The sequence below is a fragment of the Cydia pomonella genome, chromosome 7 (assembly GCF_033807575.1).
Source record: "Cydia pomonella isolate Wapato2018A chromosome 7, ilCydPomo1, whole genome shotgun sequence".
Taxonomy (NCBI): domain Eukaryota; kingdom Metazoa; phylum Arthropoda; class Insecta; order Lepidoptera; family Tortricidae; genus Cydia; species Cydia pomonella.
Window position 1 is genome coordinate 5,548,490 of NC_084709.1, and position 20,308 is coordinate 5,568,797.

The following is a 20,308-nucleotide window of genomic DNA, read 5'->3' on the forward strand; positions in this document are numbered from 1 at the left end:
TCTAAGCGATCTTTAACTTAGTCTCTCGTTCCTTCAAATTTGAACTTTAATGGAACGACTTAACAGTTGGTTTCCTGCCGATTTGTGGACAAAGATACGATGTACTTATAGTTGCTGGCGTAGAAATTAAAATGAGACGACGGGTCAGTGTAAACAAGGGGCGATGGCAGCGTTATTTTCCAATGTTAGATCAATACAGCGAAATGGGGCACAGGATATTGCTGGACGTTTCTAGAAAGAGTTGTTTTTTTTTTTAAATAAAGTCGCCATAATTTTATCACAGGATTTTGTTTTCTATCAAAAGACGGAGTGGTATTATTGATACCCCGTTAACAGTTGTTGAAGATATTGTGAAAATAAATAAAATATACTGGAACTAAAGGTGAAGCGTAGTGGCAATAGCTGTTGACGTGTCCTATATGTTGTGACACGTCAACTGCTATTTTGTGAGATTTTTGTAAACATGGTTTTTATTTTAAAATATATTTGGGTTAAACTAGTTTTTATTTTCAATTAATAATAATAGTAAGCATCCAAAGAATCGAAATATAATATGTGTGTAAAGCCCGACCAGAAATATATGATCATTGTCAAGAAGGCGCTGTTATTCTCATGTATAGGGTGACAGTTCAGGCTTTATATAAATAAAGCAATGTGTGTAACTGTATACAAATAAGCATTAAGACACTTGTGTGATATTTTTATGAACATGAATATAAACTACTATAACTTTCCCTCTGATCCTATACCATCACAAACCTATAAACGTTTGTGATTTGGCTAGGTTCCCTGGACTTTAAACACTGAACAACTACCTTATTTCCAGGTGTCGAAGTCAACGTCGCAGCAGGTCGCGCTGCGAGAGGCAACGCGCGCACTCGCCGGCCGGTTCCGCTGTGAGGTGTCAGCGGATGCACCTTCCTTCCACACGCAAGTGCGGTCCGCGTTCATCCACGTCGTAGGTAAGTTTAGGCATACACGAAACCCGATTCAGATTAACCAATTTGTATCGGTTTTGATTTTATTTTGATACGATTGAAGATCGCTCACGCTGACTGGTGCGTGCGAATTGAAGTTAAAGTCGGGCGTTAAGGTGACGTTGGGATATTAACTGCAGCTGTTGCGGCTTCTTTGCCGCCATTGTATCTGCACATTTCTTTGATAAAATGAGTGATGGAATGAGCGACATAATTGTGATAGTAATGCTGCGATAATAGGGATGCTTCCTGTGTTTAAAATAAATTATTTCACACCATGGACGAAATAAAGCAGAAGACAATTATTAGAAAAACATAGAGAGCAGAATTTTTTGGCATGATTTCTATTTAATGTCTCGGATAGAACTAAAAAGAGTAGGTTACTTATCGTGACGTCACAATTCAGTTTTCATATAAGTTCCATAGTGGCAAATCATTTTTACAGTTCGAAAAAAGAAACTGATTTGACTAGTAAGAAAGTATCCTATTTCACTCATTTTAAAAGAAAATTAACAGATAAGTACAGCAGCGCCGCGACAGCGAACAACGAAGCCGCAACAGAAATAAAGCTAGAGTTAAATAAGAATGAACCTCACGATGCTCTTAATATCGTGTCGATGATCGTGGCAATTCTGTCTTAGTGCAGCGAATATCGCTTATAAAAACGTGTTGACACTCGTGCAAGGAGTAGCGTAGTGAATATCGTTGCATAAAGCGCTAAATCATGACGTCATGAGAAAAGGGTAATTTTTTTTAAACGCCCAACGTTGTCAGCGTTCATGTAAAGCAAATTTACTCGTGGCGTTATTTTCGTAGCCGAGACGCATTTTCATCACTTGCGCAATGTATCGGACCCGTACTGTATCGGTGAGCTTTCCGAGTGGGGTAGCTTTTACCTCTCGAAACATTTAAAACTCATTTTAATATTTACTTTTGGCTACTTTATTCACAACTAGTTTCGTTATGCGTTAATAAACCTTTGATATATGAACCTAAACCCATCATGAATTTAAATTAAGTATTCGCATTTTGATCACTAAGAGAATTCCGTGACTACATGAGTACCTATATCGCTAATAATTTTCCTTAAGAACCCGTATTACTTTCCGGTTCCTGTTCCATGCACGATGTTTCCATATACGGCATCAAAATGCAGATTTCAGTTAGTTTTTTCCGGTAGGAAACTATCTTATAGTCATTTCAGATTCACCCTCATGAACCAAACTATGCGCATGCAAATTGTACGAATATACTTCAAAGAGTTGAACCATAAAATAGCGAATATAGTAACCTACTTATAATATTAGGAAGGATTCATCTTGTTTTACTAAGGTAATACACATAAAGAAAGGCTCCGTTTCCATAAATATAAACTTGTTATGTAGGTTGGTTTTACGCACTTACAAGATAGGTATAGAATGGCCTTACATGATTGCTTTGGCAGAAAATATATGGAGACTCCAACAGAAATTGTAGGGCGTAACAAAATGACGTCGATTTAAAATAAGTTAACAGGCGTATGTGTGGTCAGCTTAATTATAATGCATAGATTTAGTTTTAGATTTATTTCTTTCATAATATTAAATTACAAATAAATTATTATAAGCTATATAGATATGAATTTATATTATGATCGTCAACTATTTATTATGTACAATGTCAAGACAGATAAAATCATTATCTTAGTTAAATATCAATAGCAAAATAAATTTATCACAATGTCAAATAAATATTGGGATATAATTGGGAAATAAATATAATTAATATTATAATACGGCATGGCAGGTTTCCGAAACTCATTAAGTTGTTTTATCTACACACAAATCACAAAACCGCTATGATACGTTAAAGAAATGCAAATAATGGCCAGTATAAATATAAACTTTTTTGTTACAACAAGTTTCTTACCTGTGAAAATATAAATACATATTGAGTATTGAGTACTTTTTATTGCACACCTCAATACAAGAAAATAACACAGAAAGGAAAAAAACAACAACACAAGTAAAGGGTAAACAAGAGGCGGTCATGATAATCACTAAAAACTCTTCCAGACAACCTACAGGTAGTAGAAATTAAAAAAATGTTGACTATCTACTGTGTATCTGTGTTGCAAATGAAATCTATCACACAGTACATCCAAAACAAACAATTTATTTACCATGCAAATGCAAAATGGTTGTATCGTGTAATAATAACGTCGATATCGATTTAAATATGACATTTAACTTTATAAATATCTCTGAAAAACAAAGGAAATTGATTGGACCTCATTTCTAGTCTCAGTCGAGGTGACGTTAAGTGTGTGAAAACTGTGAACAAGTGCCGTAACATGGCGGTTTGAATATTCGATTCCAGAAGACACCATAGAGAGCTTCTAATAAATGTGTAGATAAAACAGTGTATGTGACAATGTGTGTAGTGTGTGTGTTTAGTCTCTGAATGCAGGAATTAGGTATAATAAATACCTAATTATTCGCTTTAGCACAATTCATAAACCCACACTCATATTTTAATGCCTTTAATTATGTAACAGTAACAAAAACTAATAGTGTTAGATGTTTCAGACAACTCCTAAATTTACAATTTGGTCCTATAATTTTCTCGATCCTTAATTAAGCTGATATAGTAATATACTGTCTTGATCTCGCAAAAAAGCAGCATTAAATAAGTTTGAGCGAATTCAAAATGTCTGTATACAGTTCTTATTTAGCTAATGTAAATACGACTGTTTTATTTTTATACGCAACTCCAGCGGCCCTCTATTCGTTATCGTCGCGACTTTAACGTTTTCACTCTTCTTTGTAGTGTATTTTTTAATTCGGAGATATTCTGCTACAATGAACATTTAAGTTGTAGGAAGCATACCTACTCATACTTTCGACTGATACTAGAAACTATACTAAAAAAGTCAAATCAAATTGCTTCGTTTTTCGGAGATGTTATAAATTTAAATGTCATCATCAAATCGATATTTACGGTCTTTAAATTCATTATAGAAGGTTTATTATATGTGTGAAGGTACACATAATTATAAGTACCTACACTTGACTATTTAATATAACTCTCCTATTCATAGTCGGCTAAATAAATTATACATTCAGCTTTTTGTAGTCAACTAAAAACAAACAGAGACCTAAACATATTTTATGGCCCTGTCTCAAAACAACTAAAAGTAATTCCTTTCGCCCGCCAATATGAATCCTGATTCCACATAGTAAGCAATCTACATGTCCGTCCATCGATTCCCGGATCCGCTGGCTCATCAACGAGTCCCTCATATCCGTATCCTGCCTACGTACGATATGTGGGGTAATTTGATGCAAGCTCTATGTAAATATGTGGGGTTGCACAGAATAAAGTGATTGAGAACAAGAATGAAGAGCTTTTAACGCTTACGAAGGGGGATCTTGTATATTTTGTGAATTAAGAGATAGGTTTTTTTATGGCGATGTTAGTTTGAATGGACACACGAAAACTTCCATATGCGTTTTTTATTGGCAATTTTTAAGTATAATAAAACTGTTTATTATATTTTGAGTTAGTACACATTTCATTATTTTCCAAAATATAAGTTTTTTCAATTGACTGATGTATCAACCGACCTTCCATTACCTGTACCACACCAAGTAGTTACTGGCCTCCGCAATCCAGGCTTGCCTAGTGCGGGGACCACCGATACCGACATAATAAATTAGTGAATAAGTCTGTATAATTATATAGATAACTTAAGTTAATTTTACTTGCTTATCTTAAATAAATATATTTTCATTTTAATTTTCCTTTTTTTTCAATTTTTCTTATATATGTACTTAAATTTAATCTTTTACACTTTAACCCCTTACTTCATGTCATAAAAAATATTTGTTTAAAATTTAACTTTAATAGCTGTCAATAGAGTTGGAAATTTAAACCTGCCATAATTTTTGTTTCTTCTATTATGTATCGTTGGCATTACAATGTTGTGTATATTTCCGTCGCAATATTTTGTAATGTGTAATTTTGTATGATTATTGTACAAAATTGTATCTGACGTGTACCTGTATTGTACCAATAAAGATTATCTTATCTTATCTTATCTTATTTTATTCATAAGTTCTGGTGCCAGATTTCTACATAACTGCCCAAATTCTCACGTAAAACCTATTCCAGCTTTCCTAAATCAATCTATAAGTAAATAAACGATAGTGCAAGCTGGATAGATAAACTTTTGTCATTCTTATATTTGTCAATACTTCTCGATTAACGTGGTTATATTTAACTTAATTATTTCCAACGATTACTAACTGTAGGAAAATGTTAAGCAGAAATAAAAAAGCAAAGCCAAGATAATGAGCTTTACAATTTGAATTTTCATAAATCACCCAAAAGATTTCAGTGTCATCCAATTTTTCTGCCCATTCTTAATATACAGAGCGTCAGAAATATATGCGTCGAATAAAACTCCGAGGTCCGCAAGTTACGCTTTAGATCACCCCGATGTAATGAGCAAATTTATTTCATCCATCAGAAACCCAAATTTTCGGTCAGCCTTTTTGTGCCTCGGAATTTTTTCATGGGCAAACTTATTGCGGATCGCAAATTGATACATCCCATTTCTTTGAATATACCTAATTTAGTGCCCTCGCGTACTTTCGCCAGCCAAACTTTTAGTGATACACTTTCGCAAGTTTTGCAAGTTCGCCGCAATCCATTTGAATTAGAAAACTTTCCGTTTGTTATGATAATAATTAACGTACGATATAGACCGCGAAATTTCGAAAGGAATTTTTCATTTAGAAAATTTATGCGCGCTTTATAGCTCTAAATAAAAGGTATGCCGTAAATTCTGTAGTACCAAAAGTCATTAAAAGCCAGGGCACTCTAAAATTTTATATTCCGTTTTGAACGGGAAAGATTGTACTCAAATTTATTCCGTCTCCGAAACCTAATGAAAATAAATTTAAAGGAATGATATTGTTTAATTATCTTTACAGAGGAAGTTAAATGATATGTTTTTATTTAATTTAGCGCATAGCACGCATGATCTGTATTTAAATTATGATTTTATATATTTACGATCTGATCTGGCAGTAAAAACCCGTTAATATTTTTACGTTGCTTATACCACATAATGTACCTACATATATTAAAGACTCTTTTTTTAAATGTAAGAAATAAAGGAAAAAAAAATCAGTTGTGGTGAGAAACCTACCTGTTTTAAGTAGTACGGGTTTTACCTTAGACGCATCAGTATCAATTGTATAATATACAATCAATCATTTTATTGACCATGATAAAACACTTTGTAGGTACCTATTTTACAAGTTTTTATTTAGTTTCACCTGTCCCGTCGTCTGTCTGTAATCAAATCTTGCAAGTTAAATTTGACCCACTTCCCGGTTTCCAATGAAGCTGAAAATTTGCATACAATGTAAGACTGTAAGTCGGGTGACAATGCAATATTATGGTACCATCGAGCTGATCTGATTATGGAGACAGGAGGTATCCACAGGAACTCTGTGATAAAACAACGCAACCTAATTGTGTTTGGGGTTTTTAGAATTGTCTCGATGAGTATTAGTTGCCTGTGGAAAAAAAGGTACAGTCAGCGATAAAAGCTTGTACCAATAATGTAATTATAATTTGATGCCCCTTTGCAGGTAGTTGGTATTACTGTGCACGGTTTACCGTTTTACTAGGTGTTGTTTTTATCGTATTAGAGAGTTTCTTTGGTAGCCGGACTTCAGAAATGAAGTTTGCGGTCTCGAGCCCCGAGGGGGTAAATAGTTCTGATTAGCTCGCTCGAGCACGGGAAGTTGGAGCTGTATTAAAAATTATTATCCCCAAAGACCGGCGAACGTTAGAAGTTACGTAACGTTTAGGTACGCCAACGTGAATCAGGATGCAACTACCTACCAGCCAATAAGAATATTCATTAATAAATAAATATTAAATATAACGACTGGTCCGGCCTAGTGGGAAGTGACCCTGCCTATGAAGCCTTTGGTTCCGGGTCCGAATCCCGGTAATAGTATTACTTGTATGATGATGATGAACACAGATATTTGTTCTTGAGTCATGGGTGTTTTTGTGTATAGGTATGTATTTATCTTTATACGTATTGTATATCGTCGCTTAGTATCCATATTACAAGCTTTTGGGGCTAAGTCGTTCTGTAAGATTGTCATTATGGAGAGGGCTAGTCACTCGGGAGCCGAAACATGATATCTTTTAGTTATTTTAAAGTTTTTAAAAGTCACATGAACCCCCCGCCGTTCGTGCCAAGTTTGATGTAATTTAAGAATGTGGTTGTAAAATGAGAGCGTAACTTCAATTGAATTACGGTTGCTATGTTCATAGGGCTGCTAGGAACCCTTGATCTGTACAAACTTGAAATTATAAGAAGAGACAGGGCCGTTAAGACAAAACTGTGATGTCATTAACACATGTGTTTACATCCGAAACAAATACATTCACATCACGAGAGCTGGAGAGCAATTCGAACTTTATAACCTGCTATAAAACGGTTCTAAAGATATAAGATATAAGATAAGTATAAGACTTTTATGCGTTACGACCACAAAACATGTACGATCAAAAGCAGAAGAAAAATTATAACTTTAAGGTTATACGCATCGTTAAACAATAAAATTTAATAATTCGGCGCTTGCTTGCCTGCTTGTTATAATTATAATAAGACTACTACATATAAACTAAAACATGCAAAACTATTCCAATTTTATGACAAATACGGAAAATGGCTTGCGGGTTATTTGTTTTTTACGCACGATTCCAATGCGCACGCAAGGCAAAGGCGCGAACGAAATCGACAAACAGCCAATTGTTTTTTTAAATAAAGCTAATATTTTCGTATTTCTATTCGACGGATGGAGATCAAATCAATAAAATGTTATGTTTATTCAGTAATGTAATTTACGAGATAATTTAATGTATAAATTATGTTTGGTGTGATAAAACCTCTTTGAACTAACATTTGAAACCTTAAAGTTGGTTAAAAAAATGTATTACTCGACCAAATTAAGAAGGCTCCGTTTCCATGCATATTATTAGCAATCAGTTACCTTCTTAACGCAATCGGATAATATAATGAAAAAGCACGAGTGTTATAATATACTGAAAAAGCACGCGTGTTTAATATCTAGGATTATAAGCCAAAATCGGTGGAATAAAAACGTCGTTTTGAGCAAGTGTGTTGAAAATAACTATTCTGTTAACTCTCTAGTTGTTGACTACTACTGAGTACTACTACTTAGTATACGTACAAAACGCTGTACTTCTGTAACATAAGCAGAATTTCAAGTTAATGTTTAAGTACATTTTTCAGGAATATTATATTTCTACAAATATTTACGACATACTTCACTTCCGTAACAGAATTCGAGTATTAATTATCAAAAACGTCAAGAAATGTAATAAATACAAACATCAAATGCCTTTTACACACAAATAAGTGTCCCGAATTTCTCTTTAAGGAAAGGTCAATAGCAATTTATTATTTTCCCGCGGTGCCGAAATAAAGAATATACTCCCGGCGTCCGGACCGAAAAATAATATTTTACTAGATCATTCGCCCGGTGGTGTTGTAAAAAATTTAACGAATTCACTTTTATGCTAGAAGTCTTTACGACTTCTGTATGGGAGGACAATCGGGTGAATAGTGCACTATAAACTATAAGTGAAATCGTTATTGTGTTTAGAAGAGCAATTGTTGTAAGAATTTAATGGTTTTGGCGACAGCTTCACTTTGTTACTACAATTGAAGTTTTATGCTGTAGTTTCTAGCGCTATTAGAGAACGAAATTTTCTCGAATGATATATAAATTTATGAGTTTTTCGTAACTTATGTACGAAATATTATTTGATATTTACCACTAGATGTTCGGTGAAGGAAAACATCGTGAGGAAACCTGCATACATCTGCGAAGAAATTCGAAGGTGTATGTGAAGTCACCAATCCGCATTGGGCTAGGCGTGGGGACTATAGCCCGAGCCCTCTCGCGCAAGAGAGGAGGCCTGTGCCCAGCAGTGGGAGGTATATAGGCTGAATTATTAATTATTTTTATACATACATTAGCAGAGACCGGAATTTTCGTAGCACTTTTGGATTGTCATACTGACTTCTCATTTATTTTATCGACTTCCGATATACCTACATGATATACCTGGGGGACTGTTCAGAGGATGGGTTTTTTAATGTTTTTATTTATGTTAATTATTTTATTACATTTAATTTAGTTGTTAAATTTAATAAAGACTTATAAACCTACATGCATACATCGAAATATCGATACGAGTACAATTATTATTATAAATTCTTTACTTCAGATTTTATCCATATAATTGTTAGGTATAATTGTTGCTGTGTGTTGTTGTTGTTGTTGTGGTGTTGTCCATGTAGTTGTTGTTGTACAATATAGAACACATCATATAAAAGAAGATTCATTGTAGCAGTAAACATTAGAGCGATCTCTTCCAGATAACTTTTGAATAGTGCTAACAATAAAATAATTGTTCTATTCGATTTTAATGTCAATGAATGTCTCATAGTGGCCAGTATAAGCGGCCAAGTGCGAGTCGGACTCGCCCATGAAGGGTTCCGTACCATTTTTGACGTATTAAAAAACAAACGGTCAAGTGCGAGTCGGACTCGCACAGAAAGGGTTCCGTACCATTATCTATAAAAACGGTCACCCATCCAAGTACTGACCCCGCCCGACGTTGCTTAACTTCGGTGATTGGATGAGAACCTCGAGATTGGAAAGAAATATTTATTTTATTCTGTTTTTTAGTATTTGTTGTTATAGCGGCAACAGAAATACATAATCTGTAGAAATTTCAACAGGCTAACTATCACGGTTCATGAGATACAGCCTGGTGACACACAGCGGATGGACAGCGGAGTCTCAGTAATAGGGTCCCGAACCCTAAAAATTATCATTACAGACCAGATTTCTTGTAAAAACAAATAATTTATTGGTCCATTTTGGAGTTTATTATTGCTTAAAACGTGTAATTTTCATGAGAATGATAAATGTTCCGCTTTAAAATTTGGTGTCTTGGCAAGATTGTAAATTAGAGGCTGCGGGAAAATTTTGGATACTTTGGTGATATTTTAGTAAAGAAACGTAAGCGGTATTTAACCTTGAAGTCTAAGGAGAGACTTTGCCTCCTTGTGTGTGTTCTACCGCTTGTACAATGGGCTGTGCTCTGAAGAATTGTTTGACATGATGCCAATGGCTACTTTCTATCACTGGCGCTCGTCGTCGGCAGGGTATTCATCCTCTCACCCTAGAACCCAAATCGTCACGTACGTTACGGTTTAAGAGGAATTTTCTCCCGCTTCGGCTGTGGAATGAACCCGAGGTTTTCCTGAGGGGCTCTACAATATGGGGTTCTATAACAGGAGTATACAAGTTTTTAAAATGTCGCCAACGCACATCATCATAAAAAAAATATTCTACTTTTTCCTCATCAGAACACGATAAGTACTGAATATGCCCTTAAACGGATCGCCATTATTTTTTTGTTATTATTATTTTTATATATTATGCACTTATCATAAATAAACAATTGAACTAAAGAAACAACATGCAAATTGTTATTCATTTGCCTTTTCCTTCTTTGATATCCCAAACTACAAACTCTTACTTTCTGCTTTCCTTCTCAATTTAAGTTGGATTTGCTACTTGTACAACGACGAGCAGAAAAAAATAAGCTAAAAAACAATAAAAAATCTTAAAGTGAGCAAAATAAGCCGATTTCGCCGAGCAAGGAATCGAGCTTTGTTTGCTAGTTGTGGATGACTTGTGGTATTCATCAGTTTATTCGGCCGCCTAGAAATAGTAAAGTTTTTCAATCGTCATCATCATCATTTTCCCACGCAGACGAGATTGCGGGCGGAAAGTAGTAACTAATAAACATTTTACGAACAATCTCTGCGTAAAGCAATCCTCATTGCTATTCTATCAGCTGAAAACAAAAATGGCGTCACATCAACACGTTTATTATGAACCTTTATGAGTCTGAGAACCCCATTCGCCACAGATATTCATGTGTGTTGAAGTAGACAATGCAAACGCACCTTGTTTACCAGTTTACTAAAATAGATTGTACGAGTTACATACACATAATATATACATTTTAGTATTCGGATTCAAGGTATGTAGTTTTTAAGAGGTCGTAGTACTTTTTAGATTAGAATACGGCTGCCATAAATTTAATTAGCAATCTTGAGGCCTTGCTCGAGGGACAGCATCGATTAGAATCCTTTTAATTTATATCGAATAAAAAATGCACTTAAAAAAAATATGCACAAAAGCTAAAAATATGAAAATTGCTTATTGAAAATTGTTTGGGGGAACGTATTTCTGTTTTATTTATGCAAACGTACACAAAAATAACATAATGTTCGCGCTCCCGGCCATACACTTCCATCTTTCTTTACTTACGCTCAGTGAGAGTGAGAGAAGAACACGAACTTACATGGCCTTAATTTAATTTAGCATTTTTAGCCAGGGACCCGAGCTATCCTTTCTGCGTAGCTGGTGGTTCCTATATCAGTTAATTTGGGCATATCGTTTTAAAATGAAAACCATAATAAGGGCATTTATTTGAATAATATGCGAATCTTTGTTTATTTACTCATTTATGCGATTTAAGTTTCCGTTAAACACAGATTTGTTTAAAAAGTAATGCTAAATGAATTAAATTAGTATAAGTATTGTAAAGTTAGCTAGTCTATTTTAAAATATAATATGTCCGTACCATGCGCGCTATCTACGTCACTAAAGCCTCGTGAAGTTAAAAAGACTCATGAATTAAATATATCACGTCAGCTACTGACCACACCGCGTCCGGCGACCATCTTTTCGTGCTTTATTTTATTTTGCATTCTTGCTTGGATCCACAATCCGATTTGCGTCTTGAGAGTTTGAACCAGTGCAGTTCCGTTTGAAACGAATCGAGATGCAAGTTGGGATTACGGATATTTTGTAGGCGTTCCTTTTTTGTTACCAGTGCCTGGAAAAGGTGCTTGTAAAGCAAACTTTACACTATTGTACTTAGTTGAGTATTTGTTCAAAGAGGGATGAAGACGGTTGTTGAGGGATTTATGATTCTGTTATTTATTTAGTTTAGATAAGCCTCTAGAATAGTAAAAAGCTTTTTATATTTTCATTTTACATAAAAGTATTACTTTATCGTAAATTTTTCCACTCCAACTTTTCTAAATATTAAATTTGTCGATCGCTATTATGTGAGAGATGATAGCTGATTACGAGTAAGACCGGCGATTTAAAAACAAAAACTTTGAGAATTGTATGAAACAAATTCATTTTTAAAGTAGTTCTCATTGCCTATTTTTTTTTCTATCTCAATGTAGCGTACCGCTTTAGGCCAATAGGTAGATGTTTTTCAAAAACTAAAAGGCCAAAAATCATGAATCTTATTGAATTTAGATCCTTGGTTGACTGCGCTTCAATCATTAGAAATGAGCTCTAGAATAACTCTTGTCAATATAGGGCAAACTATTAATAATCCTGTTTAAAAAAAATTACCTACATCTCATAACCGACCTTAGCCGCGTAAAATTGGAGTCTAAAATCTAACGCATATGCAAACTCGATACAAGGTTTTGAAAATACCCATGTTATTGTGAATAGAAAAAGCGATTCCATTGGTTTTGTTAAAAGTAAATTGCTCTATGTCAGTCCCGTGGGGTACCTCGGCGGGCTTTTCCAATTATACTGCTTCTGTGCCTTCGGTGATCCCCTTTCTAATCCTTAAATTCAGAGGGAAGATGGTATTGCTATCGCTTATGAAGCTTGCTTAGAAAACCAATATAATTTGGTCTTAGTTACATAATCGAAGACTACGACTACACTAACTAGGTTTAGACGACGCCAGTACTGCCTGCTAGTTTCACTGGCAACCAGCGCTGGGCTGAGGCAACCAGCGCTGGCTGAAGCGCTGGTGGTGGCCTAGCTATGCGAGCGTGCGACTTGCAATCCGGAGATCGCGGGTTCAAATAAAGTCTGTTTCCTAACATAAGTATCAACGTTTCTATACAATTAGTATGGCTACTTGGAGTACTTGGTTACTTAAGTTGGGGCACCGACGGTACCAAAGAGTTTTTCGGAACTTATGTACAAAATATCATTTGATATTTACCAGTCGCTTTTTGGTGAAGGAACTAGGCCCCAATAAGGCCTAGTTTACCCTCTGGGTTGGAAGGTCAGATGGCAGTTGCTTTCGTAAGAACTAGTGTCTACGCCTGCCAAGCAGACTCCAGGCTCCCACGAGCCGTGGCAAAATGCCGAGACAGCGACGCAAGGAAGATGCTGGCTTGTTATTGGCTTCGTACAAACACTAAACAGTTTTTCAAGACAAGCCAGTCCTGGCAGAATAGAGCGCTGTGGTTCTATTCCCGCCAGTACTGGCTTGTCTGAGGACTGGCGCCAGCGTTACTGGCTTTGTCTAAACCTAGCTTATGTCCTATTCCTGGACACATTGTACAGTCGCCATCAGATATATGAGAGCGGCCAAGGTGTTCACAAATAACTGAACACACCCCTATTCTCAAGGCGTTACGGTGCGTGTTTTTATATTTCTGAGCATCCGGCCACTCCGACAAAACTGATACAAAAGGTTTGTATGAGTTTTTGCTTATTTACGAGTATTAGTCAATTAAAACCACATATATGTATTTTCGGTTCAAATTGATGATTGTTTTGAAAAAAAAAAATAGGAAACCAAAATTCTAATGGCGTTATTCATGAATTTCTGTCAGATCCTAAAAACTGATGATAATCGTTTGTCCCTATCCGCCACTTGGACATTTGTGTGTGTTAAAGGTTTAAAAAAGGCAGAGTTTTATGAATAAGGGGGTTAGTAAGTATGAGAGGGTTCCATAAGTCAAGAGTTCTACTATCCCGCTCTCTGTAATGATTCTGAATATGGGACCAGCTTACAGTGCCCCGTAGGTTGGCCTGTCCATTATTGGCGGGGTGATTGAATTTTTGGTTTGTCGGGACCTATTTGCTACCGTTTAGCCCCCGAAAAGGTTTATTAAGGACCTTATGGGGAATTTAAGCCGTTTATGTTACCAATCATGATGCGAAAGCGATTAAGGGTGCAGTCAGTCTGTCATAGTGAAATTACTTTTGGCTAATATGTTTTTTTTTTTTTTTTGTAAATTTTAATTGTTTGCTTAATTAGTGTAGCGCTTCCTAAGTGTGCAATAAAAAAATAGATACTTTAAATTATATAATTGTTACTTTTGAAATATGCATTCCCTAAAATATATTAAACTATATCCAGTGCGACCTTTGTGACAAAGAGTATGGCCACCAACTTGGATTCCAAAATAGTCATTATTTTTTAAATCTGCATATCCTGAAACCAATTAAACGACATCTATGATGACTTTTATGGCAAATGGCCACCATCTTGGATTGAGAAATAGTCATTAGTTTTGAAATATGCACTCCCTAAAATCTATTACGATACTCATACATTAAGAAATGCCTATTTCTGATACATAAGTAATTAGAAAAAGTAATCAAAAAGTAACCGTGCAGCTACAATTAATAGTTACTAATCAAACCTTTTAACTACTTTTAACGGTTATTTTTGATTACAAGAATCACAAATTACTAACTACAAAATGGAGTTGTAGTTAGTAATCAGTAGTTCGATTACATTTTACCCAACATTGATCAGGATATTCAGACCACCCTGTATTACCTGTACATGATGAAACAAAATTTACCGTTGATCGTTTGTTACATCATGATAGAAACCATCTAAGAAATACAGACAATTTAAAAACTACAACAATTTTTCAAAGCTGAAATACAAGATGGGGAAATGGAGTGTTAAATCACCTGTTTTCTCACCTACAACGGATTTATTTGATTCCTTTGTGGTTTATTTTTCTATCGCTACTGCCGATCACAATACTGCCCTTAAATCACAGAGATCGGAACTAACTCTTGGAAGTACAACGTCTTAACGACTAAAGTAGTTACTATTTTCTTGGAACGTTTTTACTTACATCAATGGTTTTACCCGTAAGAAAGTAATGTTTTGTATAAAGATGACGCTATCTCTTTTAAAAAGTCGTAAGTCTTAGGAGCCACAGGGTAAACAAAGACGATAATAAAATTAAGAATAAAAAAATAGGGGAATTCTATACAGATCGTGCTGATTCCAACTGATGATATTGGTACAATCACGTCTGAAAATATCGATACGGTCAAAGTGCCAAAAATATGTATACACTACCTTAATATATGGACAATAGGGTCGTGTATACATATTTTTGGCACTTTTTCCGAATCGATATTTTTAATTATTAAATATACACCTATATACGTACGTAGAATACATAGATAAGTACTTAACATATGTGTCTAATAAGAGCTCACACTGTATCGAAAATGATGATATACACTGAAAGAAATGGTTTGCATAACTGTAACAAAATTTTGGTTACTGTTTACACAAAAATTGGAACTTGCGAACTATGTGTTATATGTTACAAAACCGTGTTTGGCTATCAGTGTTCAGGTACTGGGTATACACTACAAAATAAGTTTGTAAATTTATGCAAAGTTTATTTTCTTATAACCGTAGTTTAGTTATTTAGTAAAGTTACAAAACCAGTTCGGCTATCTATTTTTTCAGTGTAGATCGAATCGTTTAAAGAAATATTAAGTTTGTGTTTCCTATCAGGCTAATGGACGTACATTGAGCTGCGAAATCACATGGAGATTATGAATGAATTCATTAATAAAGTCGTCATGCACTTTACGGCTGATAGTACATAGGTACCCTGACATTAGAATGATAATAATATATAATACATTTAGTTATTCTGCGTCTTGTTCGTGCCAATACATTTACGGAAAAATATAAAATATATACAAATATTTTTAAATATATACATACAAAAACAATCTGTTAGATTTTCATTGCGTCTCCAATATTATCCTGTATTTCACATGATGTTCTCGGTGTGACATTCTGTACAAACATAGTCGTAATAAGTTATGGATGTATGAAGTGATGTTTTTATTGCTACCCCCTTGTTTACATTTACACTTGTATGGAGTCAATGGACTACTCCTGGCATGATAAAAGTCAGGGCCGTGTACGAGTTTATATATTTTTTACCTAATATAATGGGATAGATGGTATTATAAACGTGTAATTGACCAAGGTCAGGTACAGTCAAGACTGTACAGTAGGAAAATAATAGTACATTATGCAACGAGGGAGGTTAGTGCCATTTTGTAAATGCGATCTTTAGATGTAGGCAGTTGTTGCAGGCTGGAGTGCATTAAAGACTCAGGCACGATTGAACATTTTGTAAATATATTTTTTTAACTTTAATAATAAAAATAAATTATAAACGTCAATATTTTAAAAGTAAAACTCATTTATACCCACTTGGTTCGTATGAATTAGTGACACAATAAAACAAATATAACTCCCTCGGGAGTTATAGATTTTTTTCTCCAAATATTTCGTAGCTCTAATTATAATATTGAATGTTTAAATTTATTGTATTACTAGAAACGAGGCCAAAAATATAAAACATAAAATAAGAGATAGCTCCTGGCCCTAACTAAGTACTTTTTTTATTCCCAATAGTAAGCATATAATATTTATTATCAACTATTGAATAATAAATGAGTAATACAGTCAACAAAATGTCAACTCAGAGACAATTGCCGAAAGCCGTATGCCACGTATATTTACAAATGGCAGTATATTACCACGTTATTACTGCGAGTTGTATTTTTCTCGCACAGAATCGGATTAACCTCTGACATGATCATTTATTTGATCGTTGGATAACAAAAGTTTTTCGAATTATTTGTTTCGTTATACCAAAAGAATAGAGCTATGTGGATAGGATTTGGTTGTCTACAGCTTTGATGTTTTCTTTGATAGTAACATAAAGAGAAATTGTCGATTTAAACTACTATGTAATAATAACATTTACCTATTATAACGTATAACGTATAACGTAGGATACGTTACCGGTAGGTACATATTACCTATTATTCCAGTACCTATTATTTTCAAGTATTATTATTTATGGTGAAGATATGGATGCTTCCTTTTACTATGTCTATAGAGTTGGGTCTTTTTAGGGTTCCGTACCCAAAGGGTAAAAACGGGACCCTATTACTAAGACTACACTGTCCGTCCGTCTGTCTGTCTGTCATCAGGCTGTTTCTCATGAACCGCGATAGCTAAAGACAGTTCATTGCTGTTGCGCCTATAAGAACAAATACTAAAAACAGAATAAATTAATTAATTAATTAGAGCTTCATACAACAAAACTATTTTTTTGCCGTTTTTTGCGTAATGGTACGGAATCGCACTTGACTTATACCACGATGGTGACAAACAAACGTTATAGTAGATTATGTTGTTGGAACGCTCGAAATTCAAACAAAACAAAACACGAAATTTAAAGAAATCACTATATTTTCTACCGTTTAAAACCGATTTTAAGTGGAAATGCATTCTCCTTAGTTAAAACAATTTTTCCGAAACATATAGATAAAAACACGTTTTCACCAGTAAACTACTTTTCAGTAACGCAGTGGTAAAAATTGGCTAACATAAAATACAGGATGGATTTTTTACACGAGTCTATGAGGGCAGCTATCACATCCCATGCTTCTACGCCATAATGGTTTTCGGAAACCGTGTCTAACTAATAACTAACGGTTATTAACATTTACAGATTATGGAAAAAAAAAATCTTGTCCGGGGTACTGCTTTTAGTGTCCCATTCAAAATCGTCCCCGGCAAGCTCGAACAAATTTCACCTTCCTTTACAAACGAGCTTGTAAAAGAGCCCTTAAGGCCTACTTGCAGAATAATTTTTTTAATTTTGAATTTTTTGAATTTTGGAGTTTCGTTTTCATTTTAAAACTACAACTTTGTTCATACAATACCATGAGGTACGAGTCCTGTAATTCATTTATATAGCTTCAGTTTATAAACCAGACAAAATAGAACAAAAACAAGTTTTGTATAAAAAAAATCTCTGTATTACTTTAACTATTGGTATCTGAAGCTACATAAACTTATTACAGGACTAGATACCTTATCCTATTGTAAGTACACAGTTTCTGAGTAAATATAGCTAGTCGTATTAAAATGAGAGCGTAATAGAGCATATTACGTATATTCATGTTTCGAACAGCCAACATTTTACAGCAGCGTACGATAGTTAAAAGTCTATGTAAGTATATAAGAAAGTAATTATAAAGACATTATTTCGATAATCAACCCGCGCCATATCTGTCCCCGGTTTAATATCCATTATTTAAATATCACTCGAAGCGAATCTCATCGAAACCCCTCCGGGCTTATCATTTGACATCGACTGAGTGTTCCAATCCGATTTATTGCTCGACAATACAGATTCCCGCAATTTTCATGTTTAACGTCAATTTTGTGAAATCACGGTTATGTTTATAAACGTTATAGATAATAAAACTTTTACCGTAAAACGCAGTTTTAGTGAAAACGCGTTTTCAATAGTTAAAACTAGTTTTCCGAAACTCCTTGGCTTAAACGACTCTTCACTAGATAAAACTATACTGTTACTACAACTTTGACACTGACATATTCGAGTGAGCGTAACTTACTTTCTATGCATCTTGCTTGTACTGACATATTAGTGCGAGCGAGATGTATAGAAAGTAAGTTACGTAGACGTTAGCGAATATGTCAGTTTGACACTAATAATTAAGGCAGAGTCGTGGTAAGCTACCTACTAGGTTTCCGTAACGCCTTTTTAGATAAAAAAAATCTTCTATTCACTCTATGTTTTTTTTTTGTATAAACATATTTAGCAACGAAAATCACCAGACATAGATACATAATTGACCGAAACGTTAGCGAAGCTCTCCGTTTTGATTCGGGCATTTTACTTTCGTATGTCCGGATGTTCTCGTCACTCTTTACCGATTCTCGTGAAATTTTGTGACCATATTCTATGATTAAATTGAATTTTATTGTCGATCCAGTTTCGGCTTTTTTTAATGCGGAAATTGGCATAAAAAGACTTAAGCGCCAATAGCGTCTAGCGTCGCTGTGATGACGACTCAACGAACTAAGTATTTTTCACTTTGTCTAAGTTTAACGTGAGCTCACAGAGCCAAGAGAGAATAAGTTTCATGGAATTTAGGTGTGTCGTTATAAAATGAGAGCGTTATTTCGATTGTATAGGAGTGGCATTAGCGGCAGGTTCATGTCACTCTTAAGACGAAAGTGGAGGGCCCGCGAGAATCGCCTTTTCATACAAATGTAGTCCTCATTTTCCTGTCTGGATATTAACATTATTGGAAATATTTTGACACAGTTTATTGTATTTCAACCACAGCTATGCCCCTACGTTTGAATACTTCAAATTTTTAATGATTATATAAGTTAGGAGCATTTAAAAATTTGTTTGAATCTCTTTTTGGCTCCTAATTTTCACAATTATCAAAAAATCTAATAAAGGCAAACGTAGGGGCATAGCTTCGGTTAATATACATCAAATTATGTATATATATTTTTTCCATAATGTCAAAATCCAGAGAGGAAAATGAACACTACGTTTATATGGAGAAGCAGCCGCCCCTTTCCTCTTAAAGAATCGAGCAAAATGTAGTATCATTATTTACAAAAACTTTCAAATAATGGTATATTGACTAAACTTTTTACAAAAAAATACCAGTCCGTATCTTTACTTCGCGAGGAAGAAAATTACAAGCGAAATAAATGACACGTGCTACACAGGATGTTGCGCAAACAGATGTAAGCGGTTTATTGCACACAGCGAGAGCAAAACAACGCGCAATTTAGTTAATCGCACAAAAGTAACACCCCTTACGTGACATCACAGCTTGTACTTCTGTACTTTTATCTTTATAAGGTCGTATCTTGCTATAAGTTGATTATGAAAATCAACTTTATTCTGTTTAAAATACAGTTGGTATTCTTATATAATGCAGTATGTTTGCTGAAGGTTTTCAAAATGGACGTTGCTTTAATTCTAATTAAAAGCGTAATTGTTTGTACTATTTCATACATCAAAAGTATTACTCTATTTTTTTGTTAAATATTACTTTTAATATATTTTGTTGCCCGAGTATGTATATTAAAAAAGTTCGTTTCACTTTGTAACATGATGATAGTTGATGCAAGTTTTAAAAAAGGTTAGTAGTTTAGAAATATGCAATACAAACAATACAACGCAAATCCTCTTTACTGCACAACCTCAGAATAAATGTACATGGAAACACATATAATAC

The 20,308-nt window shown here is 34.5% G+C and overlaps 1 protein-coding gene across 1 annotated transcript in view; it reads left to right on the forward strand.

Moving 5' to 3' along the window:
• LOC133519649 (uncharacterized) overlaps positions 1 to 20,308 on the forward strand; it is a gene marked incomplete at its 5' end in the record, with an annotated part of 231,207 nt that overhangs the window by 20,202 nt on the left and 190,697 nt on the right. The window contains one exon of the mRNA XM_061853696.1: positions 827 to 962. Coding sequence (XP_061709680.1) covers positions 827 to 962 — 136 coding nt within the window. The remainder of the gene's footprint in view (positions 1 to 826; positions 963 to 20,308) is intronic.